The sequence below is a fragment of the Chinchilla lanigera genome, unplaced genomic scaffold (genome assembly GCF_000276665.1).
Source record: "Chinchilla lanigera isolate Chin_1 unplaced genomic scaffold, ChiLan1.0 scaffold00071, whole genome shotgun sequence".
Taxonomy (NCBI): domain Eukaryota; kingdom Metazoa; phylum Chordata; class Mammalia; order Rodentia; family Chinchillidae; genus Chinchilla; species Chinchilla lanigera.
The window spans coordinates 1,084,491-1,099,068 of NW_004955472.1; the positions used below are offsets into that span (position 1 = coordinate 1,084,491).

Below are 14,578 nucleotides of genomic sequence, written 5' to 3' on the forward strand. Positions count from 1 at the left end.
TTTCTTGACTGCAAATGATGTTGAGCATCTTTCCATATGATTACTGGCTATTTGTGTATTTCTTAGAAGAATGTCTCGTGAGATCCTTCGCTCATTTAAAAACTGGGTCATTTGATTTTTAAAAATTTATTGAAAGATTCAGTACAAGTCTTTGAAGACGGGAATAATGAAATCTATCAGTTGGAGTCAGCTAAGCAAAAAGTGGAAAATAAGTATTATTTATCCTTATTTTACAGATGATAATGCCCAGTGCGCACAATAAGGGGCAGAGCTAGAGTCCAAGCCCAGGTTGACTCCAGAGGACATGCTCATAGTCCCAGGCAAAGTGGACAGTAGTTGGCTGAACCCACCTGGCCTCGTCCAGTTCTAAATTACAGCACAGGGCGTTCTGAAAACTCGCCCGTCCACACCCCTGGAGGAACTTCCGGCAGGCGCCGGCAGGTGGCGGCAGGGCTCCCTGCGCGACGCTCTATCCGGTGCGCGCATTTCTGTGGTCTCGGGCCGCGACGGGCGGCCGCCGCGCTTCCGGGCGCCGATCCAGGTGAGCCGGGTCTCCCCGTAACCGCCGCTGTCCTACCCCCAAAGCGCGAGACCCTTCCCCGCCCGAGGAGAAGGCGTGCCGTGGAGGGGCGGCGCGCCCAGGCGGAGGCCGGGTCTCCGGGGAAGGAGGCGGAGCCGCGGGGGCGCCGGGGTCCCTGGGGCGGCGGAGGCCGGAGCGGCCCTGGCCTCCCGGAGGCCGAGCGTGGCTCCTGCCCGCCGCCCCGCGCCCCCAGTGTTGGGCACTGGGCGCACGTATCCCTGTGGCTGTGGGCTCTTGCGGCCTCAGGTGCGCTGGTCAGGTCCGAGCCTCGCAGTACGAGTCGGTCCTCCAAAGGCTATGCTTTTTCAGCCACGGGGTCGCCCACTTGTACATATTCAGATTCCTGTGCCCCAGCCAAAGATGCTAATTCAGTGGGTGGAGGGTGGATTCTGGAAATAGCTGTTTGTTTGAGACTGGGTCTCACTATGTGATTCAGGCTGGCCTTGAACTCACCATGTATTCAGGCTGTCCTCGAACTTGCAGCGACCCTTCTGCCTCAGCCTCCTGAGTGCTGGGTGGAAATAACATTTTTTTTCCCAAGGACGTGAATTGTTTTATTCGGTTTTGCATAGGAGACTCTCAGTTTTGCTTGTATGAGTGCTACACTGAATGTTTTAGTAATACTTACTAATACATGTTTGCAGTGTATAATGGTTACATTCATTGTGGGGAGTTGTAAATAACATTTTTTAGCAGCATTTCCAGCTTGGTGCCAACAGTCTTGGGAACCTTCAGAAACACTGACATAACTAGTCAAAGGGAGCATCGGAATGGGTTGGCTGTTAGACTCTTTGTGTCCGAAAAGGCTTCTATGAGGAAGTGACCAGTTGTGTTGCCGAGGGATCAGAATGTCCACTGTTCTTGGGCCCACAGTAATGAATCCTTCTCCCGCCTCCCCAGGATGCAGAAGGTCTCAGTGTTGCTCTTCCTGGCCTGGGTCTGTTTGCTCTTCTATGCTGGCATCACCCTCTTCACCAGTGGCTTCCTTCTCACCCGTTTGGAACTCACCAACTACAGCAGCTGCCAAGAACCCCCAGGCCCTGGGTTCCTGCCATGGGGGAGCAGCGGGAAGCCTGGGGCCTGCTGGATGGCCTCCCGGTTCTCCAGAGTTGTGTGGATACTGATAGATGCTCTGCGATTTGACTTTGCCCGGCCCCAGCGGTCACACGGGCCTGGGGAACCTCCTGTCTCCCTGCCTTTCCTGGGCAAACTAGGCTCCTTGCAGAGGCTCCTGGAGACTCGGCCCCACCACAGCCGGCTCTATCGATCTCAAGTTGATCCTCCCACCACCACCATGCAGCGCCTCAAGGCCCTCACCACTGGCTCGCTCCCCACCTTTATTGATGCTGGCAGTAACTTTGCCAGTCACGCCATACTGGAAGACAATCTCATTAAGCAGCTCAACAGTGCAGGTCAGTACAGGCCCCTCTGGAGGTGAGGAGTACCAAGCACGTTTCTTCCTAAAAAGCGGAAGAGCCAGAACTCTAGGTGCCTAGCTGTGTGCTTGGCTATAATGTCTTGGGACTGAGGGGGAAAGAGACCAGAACCTTGTGTGTAAGGAACTCAGTTCGGGGGACACAGGTTTTGTTTTAAGTGAAGTTTCTAATCTGCCTGAAATGTTGCATTGTATTGTTGGAGAACTCAGTAAAGGGGCAGGGGAGAAACAAGAGGATAAGGATCTCGGTGCATAAGTCTGGAGAACAGACTGACTTGGGCGAAGCAAGATATCCCCACTGAAAACAGCTCAGCAGAGATAGCCAGCAACTGAGAACCAGCTGGTGATCCTGTGGGATAGAAGGGAGAAGTCTGCGTGAAGTGTAGTTGTCGGGGACAGCTTCCTGAGGGGAATTTTTAGCCTCGACGCCTCAGGAGTTGCTGGGTGGAATAGCTGTGCAGAGTTGGGGTTTCGGGTAGATCTTTGAGTCTCCTCTCCTCCCCTGCCTTGCCTCCTCCTCAGGCTCTGACCGCCTCCTGTTTCCCTGTAGGAAGGCGCATAGTCTTCATGGGAGATGACACTTGGAGAGACCTTTTCCCTGGAGCTTTTTCCAAAGCATTCTTCTTCTCATCCTTCAATGTAAGAGACCTGCACACAGTGGACAGCGGCATCCTGGAGCACCTGTACCCCACTGGTGAGCGTGGGCCCAGAGCACCGGACTCCCCAACTGAGACTGGGAACTGGGGAGAGCTGCTTTAGTCCTCAGAGCTTGAACGTTTCATGGGTGCGCAGCCTGGGCTATGTCCCTGGGCTGGAAGGGTGTCCAAGCCCAGCCGGGGCTAAGGGGTGGGCCTTGGTCCCCCTGCTCAGTGTTCTCCCCTTCACAGTGGACAGTGGTGAATGGGACGTGCTGATTGCTCACTTCCTGGGTGTGGATCATTGTGGCCACAAGCATGGCCCTCACCACCCTGAAATGGCCAAGAAACTTAGCCAGATGGACCAGGTGATCCAGTGAGTGTGGGGCCTTGGCTGGGGACGTGGGGTTTGTGTGAGAATCTCAGGCTATGTGGTCTCAGGAGAAAACGTCCTTATTTGAAGCCTCTTTCTTCGTTGAATTTGGTCTTTTTCAGGCCTTTTTTAGAGCTAAGGGACTCACCTGTCTTGAGTAACTCTGTCTGGCTTTGGGCAACAGGGTTATAGCCAAAGAGAAGTCTCTTTGCCAGGTCTAGGTCCTGCTAACAGAAGTCAGAGTTGAGGCGAGTGAGTCCCTGAGGCGAACCTCTATCTGTTCCTACCCTGACATGTTTCTTGGCCTCCAGGGGCCTTGTGGCGCGCCTGGAGAACGACACCCTGCTGGTGGTGGCTGGGGACCATGGGATGACCGTGAACGGGGACCATGGGGGGGACAGTGAGCTGGAGGTCTCGGCTGCACTCTTCCTGTACAGCCCAACGCCCCTCTTCGCCCGTGCGCCACCAGAGGTGAGGCCTGAGGGTGCCGCCTCTTGTTTCACCTGCTCAGCCCGCATCACGACCACACTGTCTCCCTGGAGCCCTCTGTTTCAGTCTCCCGAACCCCTGATCCTGGGTGTCCTCCACATGTTTCCTACATAGATCCCGAAGTCTGCAATCTCAAACGGTGACTTCAGCTTTGTGATGAACCCAGTGACCCCTGTCCTTTCCCTGTAGGAGCCAGAGGTGATCCCTCAAATCAGCCTTGTGCCGACACTGGCCCTGTTGCTGGGCCTCCCCATCCCGTTTGGGAACATTGGGGAGGTGGTGGCCGAAGTATTCTCAGGGGGCAAGGACTCTCAGCCTGACGGCTCTGTGCTAGCCCAAGCCTCGGCTCTCCATCTCAATGCCCAGCAAGTGAGTAAAGGGCTGGGCTTCCAAGTGGTTAGTGCAGGGTGGAGTGGCTGGGTGTGGTGGCACATGTCTATAATCCCAGCTCTTGTGAAGCTGAGGCAGGAGGATTGCAGCAAGTTTGAGGCCAGCCTGAACTACTAGTGAGACCCTGTCTCAGAAACAAAAAAGAAACAAAAACCCCCTAGGGTGAATGTGAGAGAAGCGTAGTGACCACGTCACTGGCCTGTGCCCAGTCTTCATCCTAACTTCTGTGGCCGTGCCGCCCTCATTATCTCTGTCTTCTCCATGTTGGGATGATCGGGGTCTCTGATGTCCGGGTACCCCCTTTGTCGTACCCACCCCTGCCTCTGCACTGGTTTGTATCTGTGACTGGCTCCTTGCGGCCTCTGGCCTTTCCCGTCAGGTGTCCCGATTCCTTCACGCCTACTCAGCCGCCACTCAGGACCTCCAAGTGACGGAGCTTCATCGGCTGCAGAACCTCTTCTCCAAGGCCTCTGCTAACTACCAGCGGCTTCTGCAGAGCGCGCCTGGGGCTGAGGCAGCGCTGCAGACAGTGATTACTGAGCTGCAGCAGTTCCTGCGGGGAGCCCGGGCCGTGTGCATCGAGTCTTGGGCCCGCTTCTCTCTGGTCCGCATGGCTGGGGGCGCTGCCATCTTGGCTGCTGCCTGCTTTCTCTGCCTGCTGGCACCCCAGTGGGCAGCTCCCCCGGCCTCCCCTCCCCGCCCTCTGCTGCTGCCCCCTGCGGCCTGGGCCCTCGCTGGGGCCACTCTGTGTGCTGGGTTATCGGCAGCGACTGGGCTGAAGCTGGATCTAGTGGTTCTAGGGGCTGTGGCTGCGGCAGGCTCGCTCCTGCCCTTTCTGTGGAAAGCCTGGGGTAGCTGGCGGTCCAGGAAGGCCCTGGCGACCCTGCTTCCCATCCCTGGGCCTGTCCTGTTGCTCCTGCTCCTCCGCTTGGCCACCTTCTTCTCTGACAGTTTCGTCGTAGCTGAGGCTAGGGCTACCCCCTTCCTGCTAGGCTCCCTCGTCTTGCTCCTGGTTGTCCAGCTGCACTGGGAGGGCCAGCTGCTGGCCCCCAAGCTGCTCACAGTGCCCCGCCTTGGCTCTTCTACCTCAACAGGCCCCCCACGGCACAGTGGTGCATGTGCCCTGAGGCTTGGCGTTGGGTTGCTTTTGTGTACAAGGCTAGCTGGACTCTTTCATCGCTGCCCCGAAGAGACCCCTGCTTGCCACTCCTCTCCCTGGCTGAGTCCTCTGGCATCCATGGTGGGTGGTCCAGCCAAGAACCTGTGGTATGGAGCTTGTGTGGGGGCCCTGGTGGCCCTGTTAGTTGCTGTGCGCCTGTGGCTTCGCCACTATGGTAATCTCAGGAGCCCGGAGCCCCCGGTGCTCTTTGTGCGCTGGGGGCTGCCTCTAATGGCGTTGGGTACCGCTGCCTACTGGGCGTTGGTGTCGGGGGCAGATGAAGCACCCCCACGTCTCCGGGCCCTGGTTGCTGGGGCGTCTGTTGTGCTTCCTCGGGCTGTGGTGGGGCTGGCTGCTGCGGGCCTCGTGCTGCTGCTCTGGAAGCCTGTGACGGTGCTGGTGAAGGCTGGCACAGGTACCCCAAGGACCAGGACTGTCCTCACTCCCTTCTCAGGGCCCCCCACTTCTCAGGCTGACCTGGAGTATGTGGTCCCTCAAATCTACCGACACATGCAAGAGGAGTTCCGGGGCCGGCTAGAGAGGACCACGGCTCAGGGCCCCTTGACTGTGGCTGCCTATCAGCTGGGAAGCGTCTACTCGGCTGCCATGGTCACAGTCCTCACCTTGTTGGCCTTCCCTCTCCTGCTGTTGCATGTGGAGCGCATCAGCCTTGTGTTCCTGCTTCTGTTTCTGCAGGGCTTCCTGCTCCTGCACCTGCTTGCGGCAGGGGTCCCCATCACCACCCCTGGTAAGTGCGCGTCTCCGCCCTGATTGACACGGGGTGGTAGTGATGTGAGTCCAGCCCTGTTTGTTTCCGGGAAGTGCTGCCTCTTGTCTGTCCCGTGTTGACACGGGGTGTCCTGCCCCACACAGTTGGGAGGGCCTTCTGATGTCCTCTTATCTGGTGCAGCCATGCGAATCCCTCCCTTTGGCTCTTAGAGTTCATGGAGAAAAAAGAATCTTTTAGGACTGCAGTAGTTTCTTATGGAAAGGCTGCACTCTCATTTTCTGATTTTCCAGTCGTAGAGGCAGCAAATTACAACTATATTGTGGCATTGACATAAAGTTGTGTGTGTGTGTGTGTGTGTGTGTGTGTGTGTGCACGCACCACAGAGGGGTAGGGCGATGGGAGCGCGGTCTGTAGGGAGGCTGGCTGTGGGCTGTGGGCACCTGAGTGTGTATGAGGGTGGCACTGAGGTGGTGGGAACGTGATTGCGGGGCAGTGGCCTGTGGGTCAGGGAACAGATGTGATTGTAAGAGGCGCACCTTCCCCCAGGGCCTTTCGCTGTCCCGTGGCAGGCTGTCTCGGCGTGGGTCCTCATGGCCACCCAGACCTTCTACTCCACAGGCCACCAGCCTGTCTTTCCCGCCATCCATTGGCATGCGGCCTTCGTGGGGTTTCCAGAAGGTCATGGCTCTGCTACCTGGCTCCCGGCTGTGTTAGTGGGAGCCAACACGTTTGCCTCCCACCTGCTCTTTGCAGGTAACTCGTGCTTCCCCTCTTTGGTTTTGTTTACTGTGGTTTTATGAGAAGAAGGGAGAACTGCCGGGTGTGGGTGGGAAGATGTGCTTTTGTTAGGTCCTTGGCATCCCTTGGTTTGCAGCTGAACCAGCTGGGTGGGTTTGGAAGTAGGGTGGCTCATCCTGCATTGACACCAGCCTTGCCTTCCTCCGAGGCAGTAGGTTGCCCACTGCTCCTGCTTTGGCCCTTCCTGTGTGAGAGCCAAGGGCTGAGGAAGAGGCGGCAGCCTGCGGGGAGTGAGGCCGAGGCCAGGGTTGGGCCTGAGGAGGAGGAGGAGCCGCTGATGGAGATGCGGCTCCGGGATGCACCTCACCACTTCAACGCAGCGCTCCTGCAGCTGGGCCTCAAGTACCTCTTTGTCCTTGGCGTCCAGGTGGGTACTGGGTAAAGGTCAGGGCGCTGGTGGTCTTTTCCCATGTGTGCTCTGTCTCTTTTCTTTATTTTTTTGAGACAGGGTTTTGCTTTGTAGTTCAGGCTGGCCTCAAATTTGCATCAGTCCTTCTGCCTTCGCCTCCTGAGTACTGGCTTTACAAGCATGTGCTACTGTACCTGGCTGTTTTCTTTTTGGTTTTTTTTTTGAGATGGTCTTGCTGTGTAGTTCACACTGGCCTCAAACTCACGACAGTCTTCCTGCCTCAGCCTCTTGAATACTGGGATTATTGACCTTCTTTCAGCTCCAGGAGAGCTGGGCACAGTGGAGCACACCTGTAATTCCAGGTACTTGGAAAGCTGAGGCAGGAAGGATCCTAAATTTGAGGCCAACCTGGGCAATATCAGGAAGATTTTAAGGCCGGGCGTGGTGGCGCATGCCTGTAATCCCAGCACTCGGGAGTCTGAGGCAGGATTTTTGTGAGTTTGAGACCAGCCTGGGCTACAAAGTGAGCTCAAGGCCAGCCTGAACTGCATAGCAAGTCCCTGTCTCAAAAAGACCAAAAAAAAGGGGTGGGGATTTAGTTCAGCAGCATAGCTCCTGCTTGGCAAGTGTGAGGTCGTGAGTTTGATTCCCAGTACCGGGAAAAAAAAAAAGATTCTGTCACAAAACAACCCTGGTTGAGAACCATGACTGAGGTAGAGATAAGGGAAGGTTGATTCCCAAGTTCAATGATCTTAAATGGTAATTTTGAGACTTGAGTCTGGGTTTCTTTTTCCTAGTCCTGGATCATTTCCTTGCTACAACTTGGGCTCTGCTAGTTGCAAGTGGGGATTACTCCATTAACGGAGGATATACTAGAAAGACTGAGGTAGTGGCCAGTATTCTTTCAGAAACTATGGTCATACAGCTTCCTCGTCTCCTCCAGAGGCTGAGGATGGGATGCAGATTTCTCTCTTTACCCTGGGAGGTGTGACGTGAGCGTTAGCATCGCAGATGAGTAGTGACCACTGCATCAGTGGCTAAGGCAAGACCTGGACTTCTTAGCTGGACATAGTGGTGCACGCCTGTAATCCTGGCACTCGGGAGGCTGAGGCAGGAGGACTCAAAGAGTTTGAGGCCAGCCTGGGCAACACAGTAAGTTCAAAGTCAGCCTGAACTCCATAGTGAGATCCTGTCTCAAAAAAAAAAAGGAAAAAAGAAGCGGGGCGTGGTGATACACACCTGTAATCCCACTCAGCACTCAGGAGGTTGAGGGAGGAGGATCGTTGTGAGTTGGAGACCAGCCTGAACTGCATAGTGAGACCTGTCTCCAAAACACACACAAAAAAAAAAAAAAAATTGGACTTCCTAACTCCTACCCGAGTTTTTTCTAGTGATATATTGCTTTCTCTCTTTCTTTGTGTGTGTGTGTTTCTCTTTTTCTTTTTTTTTTTGGAGACAGGTTTCTCTATGTAGTTCAGGCTGGCCTTGAACTTGCTTATGTAGCCCAGGCTGTTCTGGAACTCACAGCGCTTCTCCTGCCTCAGCTTCTTGAGTGCTGGGGTCGCAAGTGTGTGCCACCACACCCAGCCCTTCCTTCCATTTTTTCACAGAGGCCTGTAGTACCTCTCCTTTTGCCCTGCTTCCTCCCCTTCCCAAATAACGGAGCCCTTTCTCTTCAGATTCTGGCTTGTGCCTTGGCAGCCTCCATCCTCCGCAGGCATCTCATGGTCTGGAAGGTGTTCGCCCCCAAGTGAGTGGATTTCCCTGAGAAATGGGCGGTTGGGAGGGAGAGGCTTGAAGCCAAGTATGAACATCCAGGGTGGACACAGTTTTGTTTCCATAGGGAAGAGGCACTAGACCTGCTCTCTGTCCCCTACGGAACTTGACTTTTCTTTGCAGGTTCATTTTTGAGGCCATCGGCTTCATTGTGAGCAGCGTGGGACTTCTCCTGGGCATAGCTTTAGTCATGCGTGTGGACGGTGCCGTGAGCTCTTGGTTCAAAAGACTAGTTCTGGCCCAGCAGAGGTAGCCAAGGCTGTGGATGCTGGTACTCCGCTCCAGGGGCAGCTGGAGAGGAGCCTGGCCTGGCCTGCACAGGCGCTGCATGACCTGCCAGAGAGGCTGAGCCATGCCTCTTACGGCCACACAGTCAGGGGCTGCAGGCTGTGGGCTTTATTTCAGAGTTCAGTTCACAGTGGAGCCTGCTCCGTCTTGCCTGACAAGGCTGCCTCTGATGGATGAAGCGGGGGGCCTCCAAAGTGGGATAAAATAGTAACGTAAGCACGCGTGCCTGAGGTCTAGGGGGGACACCCTCTTGTCCCATAAGGGCTGGAAGTGTCAGGCTCTGCTTCCACAAGCACAGACGGGACCGTTCGTCTTCGGCTGGGCTGGCTGGACTTGAGAGCCTCTGGCACGAGGTTGAGCTCACTGCCCCCATCTCTGAGTGTTCCACCTGCCATTTCCTTTGCCACTCGACGTTTCTCAAGTTCTTACTGTTCGGCTGGTAGCAGCGGGGACTGAAAATACAAGCCCAGGCCTCCTGGAGCACACAGCCTTTTCCTGTCTGAGGCCTGAAGCAGTGCGGTGTCCCTGCCTTTCCACGGCCTTTCACTGTACGACACCCTTCGCCCTTCAGGTCTATGGAAGCCTCCCTAGTGTCCCAACTTGTGCTGCCTTTGTCAGACCCACTCAGCCGTCTTACAGAGCATTTTGCCTGGTCCCATTGATTACTGTTGACTTGAAGCCAAAACTATGAATAGAATGCTTCTCTTGGGTGTTTCCTATGCCTTATGTTCACCCTACACTCCAGTGTCAATTGACTTGTTCTGTTTTTTGGAGTACTGTAGTAGGGCTTGATATTAGGCAAGCCCTCTCCATTGAGCTGCCTCCCCAGCCTTTTTATTTCATTTTGATAACAAGGTCTCACTAAGTTATCTAGATTGGCCTCAAATTTGGAATCCCCCTGCTTCAGCCTCACTAGTAGCAGAGATTATAGGTTTGTGCCACCTTGCTGGGCCCAAGAGTCAGATCTGAAGTGCTGATAAAAGGTCTTTTAAGAGCCAGGCGCAGTGGCGCACACCTGTAATCCCAGCATTTGGGAGGCTGAGGCAGGAGGATCATTGCAAGCTCAAAGCCAGCCTGAACTGTATAGGCAGACCCAGTCTCACAAAAGACAATAAAGAAAGAGAGAGAGAAAGGAAAGGAAGGTAGGAAGGAAGGAAGGTAGGAAGGTCTATCTGGGGTTAGGGATGTGGCTCAGTAGCACAGTGCCCCTGCCTGGCAAGCGCAAAGTCCTGAATTCGATTTCCAGTACCAAAAAAAAAAAAAAAGTCGTTCTGGAGTTATCCAAAAGAAGAGTTGGAAGAAGCTCTAGGAAGAAAGGTCAGGATTGCAATTTGAGTGTAGCCAAGTCTAGAGATGGGATTGTTAAAAGAAGAATATACAAACCATGGGACAGGCAGGTGTGGTGGCCCACATCTGTAATCTCAGCATTTGAGAGCCTGAGTTTGAGGCCAATCTGGGCCGTGTAGTGAGTTTGAGACCAGCCTGAGCTACCTAGTGAGACCTTGTCTCCAACAACAACAAAAAGGTTGTCTTAAAAAAAAAAAATGGTCTTTTTTTTGAGGCAGGGTCCCACTAGGTAGTTCAGGCTGGTCTCAAATTCACTGTGTAGCCCAAGGTGGCCTCAATTTGTGGCAGTCCTCCTGCCTTGGCCTCTGACTACTGGATTTACAGGTATGTGGCACTCGAGCCAGCATAAGAATTCTTACCCTGGCTTTTACTTGACATCAGAGTTCATTACACACTAATTTATTGACTCTTTGAAGAGATTTTTTTTTTATACTGTTAGGATAAATAAAAAGTGGCCATTTTTCCTCTGCTTTGATACTGCAATCAACATAGAAGACTTCTGTGACCTCAAAAGCTGTGTGATGGTGGTATATATCTATAATCCCAGCACTCCAGCAGGCGGAGGCAGGAGTGTCACATTCAAGCCTAACATGGACAGTTTAGCACCTTAGTCAAACCCTGTCTCCAATTTTATGTATCTCTCTATATATATCCATTGAACTCATGATTGTCCTCCTGCCTCAGCCTCCTGTGTGCTGGGATTATAGGCATATAATTCTTGGCCTTGTCTCAGAAAATAAAAAAAAGGGCTGGGGATTTAGTTCAGTCTTCAGTATTGGGAGAAAATAAAATGATGGGACTTCCCTCCTACTAGCAAGGAAGCAATTTTTAAAAAAGTTTTTAGCAGTTTTCTCGTGGGTACTGGTACAGTATCTTCTCATTCAGTTCAATTGTTACTGACTGCCTGGCATTCAGATGCAGAAGACGGCGGCTCTGTCTCCTAGCCCCCCAGAGCCTCAGATTGCAAGTCTCAGGTGGTTTTACCCATTGCTTTTCGTGTTTTTTGTGGGTTTTTTTTTTTTTGGTCTTTTTGAGACAGGGTCTCGCTGTGCAGTTCAGGCTGGCCTTGAGCTCACTTGGTAGCCCAGGCTGGTCTGGAACTCGCAATGATCCTCCTGCCTCAGCCTCCCGAGTGCTGGGATTACAGGCGTGCACCACCATGCCCAGCTTTACCCATTGTTTTGACAGGGTGGCTGTAAACTCTGTTCCCACAGCCTCCTCGGGGTCAGTTGGCTTGCGAGGCTCACAGAACTCAAGGAAACATTTACCTTTACTAGTTTATTATGCTGTGTTTGGGGACAGGGATCTCACTTGCTCAGGTTGATCTTGAACTCCTGGCTTAAGTGATCCCTCCACTTCAGGCTTCTGAGGAGTTTAGGTTACAGGTGCAAGCCCCCAAGCCCAGCTCTGTTTTCTCCATGATGTCCTTTGGAACACAGACACTTTAAGCTAGGCATGGTGACACAGCACTCGGCGGCTGATGCCGGAGGATTACAAGACTGAGCCCAGTCTGAGCAATATAACTCTTTTTAGGGAGACATTGTCTCAAAATAAAAAATGAAAAAGAACTGAGCGTGTAGCTAGGTGAGAAGCCCCTGGGTTCAGTTTCCAGTAACATCCACACAAAACAAACATAAATTTAGATAAAGTCCAATTCAGCCTATTTGGTTGTTGCTTGTGCTTTTGGTGTCATACTGATACAGGCCCTCCAAATGATATAGAGGAAGTAAGTAATTCCCTACCAGCTAGATGTCCGATTTGCTGAGTTCATGTTTCCCAAAGTCAAAGAAAGAATTCTAAGGAACAACCAAGGTTAAGAGTAGGCACATTTACTGGGGAAAAGGACGGGAATAGGGAGTAGCTCCTGAGAGACAGGGGCCTCTCAGATGGGCTGCCCAGGAGCCCACGTCTCTGAGAAAGTCTAGAGCAAAATCCCAAGATGGGTGCAACTTGAGTCAGAACTGTAATCAACCAATACAGTAACGAGGACAGCCTCGTGGCTAATATTGGTCCAATAGTAGCAGGGGCATATGGATGACATCATCAACCCTGGTCGATAATCTACAGTCTTAGGTCTTTAGTCTTAGTAGTGTTAGTTTTAGTGGTAATCTCAAACTTCCATTTATCCCTTAGGGAAGTGTGCACAGCTGGCCACTGTGACTTTAATCTTCTGATGCACCTCCAGCCATAGTCCTGATGACTCCCTTGAGGACCCAGCCCTGCTTGACTGCCTATAATATTTCTACCTTATTTAGCTGTCTATAATAACATGCAAGAAACCATCGCCAGATGCAACATTTAGTTTTAGAACATTTCTATCCCCCCATCCAAACTACCTCACACTGTTTTATAGCCAGCCTACTCTAAGGCACTGATCTATTCTTGTTTTTTTTTTTTTTTTTTTTTTTTTTTTTGTCTTGTTGAGACAGGGTCTCCCTATGCAGTTCACACTGGCCTTGAGCTCACTTTGTAGCCCAGGCTGGTCTCAAACTATCCCCCACCCCCACCCCCACCCCCGTACCGGGAACTGAACTCCCACCCTCGCGCTTGCCAGGCAGGCGCTGTGCTGCTGAGCTACATCCCCAGCCCCTTGATTTCAAACTCTCAACGATCCGCCTGCCTCAGCCTCCTGAGTGTTGGGATTACAGGCGTGCACCACCACGCCTGGCCCAATTTATATTATTACTTATGCTTTTAATGTACTTAAGAACTCATGGTGGTGCACGCTTGTAATCACATCATTTAGGGTTATTTCTTTTTTTTCTTCCTGAGACAAGGTCTCATTATGTAGTTCTGACTTTAAACCTCATGACCCTCCTCCTGCCTCATCCTCCCAAGTGCTGGGATTGCAGGCGTGTGTCACTACGCCTAACATAGGAATTAAGTCTTCGTGAGCCAGATACGGTGACACACACCTGCAATCCCAGCACTCTAGGAGGTCTCGGCAATTGCAACTGCGTTCTAGCCCAGCCTGGGCGATTTAGCGGTTTAATGAGACCTTGCATCCGAATTTATTTTATTTTATTTTATGTTTTGTCTTTTTGAGATACGGCCTCACTATGCAGTTCAGGCTGGCCTTGAGCTCACTTTGTAGCCCAGGCAGGTCTGGAACTTGCAATGATCCTCCCACCTCAGCCTCCCGAGCGCTGGGATTACAGGCCTTCGCCATCACGCCCCTGGCTCTTGCATCCGAATTTAAAGAGGGCTGGGGACGTAGCTTCCAGGGAAGGTTCAGGATTTAACCTCAGTTACTGCTAAAAAAAACCACATCCAAGCTAGGCGCGGCGGGCACGCCCATAACCCCAGCACTCGGGAGGGATCAGTGGGAGTTTGAGGCCAGCCTACATATCGAATTCAAAGCCAGTCTGGACTACACGGCCAGACCTCATCAACAAAGACCAAAACTCAAAACAACCCCAAAGCACGTTGCCAAAACCAGGGTTCAGAAGTTTTCATTTTTTGGCTCTTATAGTTAATTTTCAACCCATTTTCGGTTGTTTTCTTGAGGGGGTAGGATAGAGGTCCCCCCGCGGCTATGCAGTTCCCCTACTTCCACTTCTGAAAAGAGAAAGTGGAATTTCAGGGACCCTGGTCACCCGTCGGCGCCTGCTGGAGATACTGCGCTCGCGGCGTTTTCCGGGCCACACTAGGCGCCCAGCATGCACTGCGCGGCGGCACGTGGGGGACCGGGTGGGGAAGGGGCGGCCCGGGCGGTGCTGGAAGGAAAGGGTGGGCCGCGCGGGCCCTCCCGAGAGCTCCCGAGAGTTCCCGAGGGCTCCCGAGCACCCTCGCTGACACCCAGCGCCAGCCGAACGACGACTCGGCCGCCGAAACGCGCCGCCCCACCTCTGGCGGGTCGGACTCGTGGCTTCCCGCGGAAACCGACTCAAGGGGACCAGCCGCGGCCGAGATTCGCAGCAGAGCGGCCGAGTTCCCGCGCGGGCGCCCGCAGGTGGGGACCGGGCGGGCGGGTCCGGCGGCGGGAAGGGCCCGGCCACCATGTCCCGCCCGAGCCTCCTGGACGCCTCCGCTGCGCGCGCCAGCTGTCTAGACTTATGGAGGGAGGAGAACGACCGGCTTGTGCGACGCGCCAAGGTAAAGCGCCGCCGACCCCTCGCCCTGCAGCTCTGCGCGCCGGAAAGCTGGTTTGCGGTGGGTTTGCCCCCGCCGATGGGGAGGAGCGGGGCTTGCTCTTAACCTCCCCCCAGAATCAGAAACGACGCACGCCC

General features: G+C 53.6%; 2 protein-coding genes across 7 annotated transcripts in view; both read left to right on the top strand.

The window, feature by feature from the left end:
• Positions 1 to 441: 441 nt before the first annotated feature.
• Pigo (phosphatidylinositol glycan anchor biosynthesis, class O) lies at positions 442 to 9,753 on the top strand. 5 transcript variants are annotated; one of them, XM_013523034.1, is made up of 12 exons: positions 442 to 541; positions 1,481 to 1,992; positions 2,566 to 2,709; positions 2,903 to 3,026; positions 3,335 to 3,494; positions 3,702 to 3,881; positions 4,282 to 5,142; positions 5,758 to 5,809; positions 6,338 to 6,544; positions 6,742 to 6,956; positions 8,618 to 8,688; positions 8,838 to 9,753. In XM_013523034.1, exons 2-12 carry the CDS (start codon positions 1,482 to 1,484, stop codon positions 8,965 to 8,967), a joined length of 2,655 nt encoding a protein of 884 aa, XP_013378488.1. In that variant the 5' UTR covers positions 442 to 541; position 1,481; the 3' UTR covers positions 8,968 to 9,753. The 5 variants fall into 5 exon arrangements, with proteins under 5 accessions (XP_013378488.1, XP_013378489.1, XP_005401083.1 ...); XM_013523035.1 differs by having other exon boundaries at positions 4,282 to 4,506; XM_005401026.2 differs by having other exon boundaries at positions 4,282 to 5,809.
• Positions 9,754 to 13,495: 3,742 nt separating this feature from the next.
• The window catches only part of Fancg (Fanconi anemia, complementation group G), a 7,851-nt gene continuing 6,768 nt past the window's right edge, over positions 13,496 to 14,578 (top strand). The window contains exon 1 of one of the 2 annotated variants that reach the window (XR_263541.2): positions 13,496 to 14,444. Coding sequence is in view for 1 of the 2 variants with exons in the window: in XM_005401027.2 (XP_005401084.1) it covers positions 14,349 to 14,444 (96 nt within the window). In the remaining variant the exon portion in view is untranslated. The remainder of the gene's footprint in view (positions 14,445 to 14,578) is intronic. The other variant, XM_005401027.2, reaches the window with a different exon arrangement.

What these genes read in the sequence shown, in the direction of transcription:
- Pigo (XM_005401026.2), top strand. Translation starts at nt 1,482, where the DNA reads ATGCAGAAGGTCTCAGTGTTGCTCTTCCTGGCCTGGGTCTGTTTGCTC. An exon ending in GGTCCCCATCACCACCCCTG is followed by an intron (nt 5,810 to 6,337) that starts GTAAGTGCGCGT and finishes ACCTTCCCCCAG; the next exon opens with GGCCTTTCGCTGTCCCGTGG. An exon ending in CTCCCACCTGCTCTTTGCAG is followed by an intron (nt 6,545 to 6,741) that starts GTAACTCGTGCT and finishes CCTCCGAGGCAG; the next exon opens with TAGGTTGCCCACTGCTCCTG.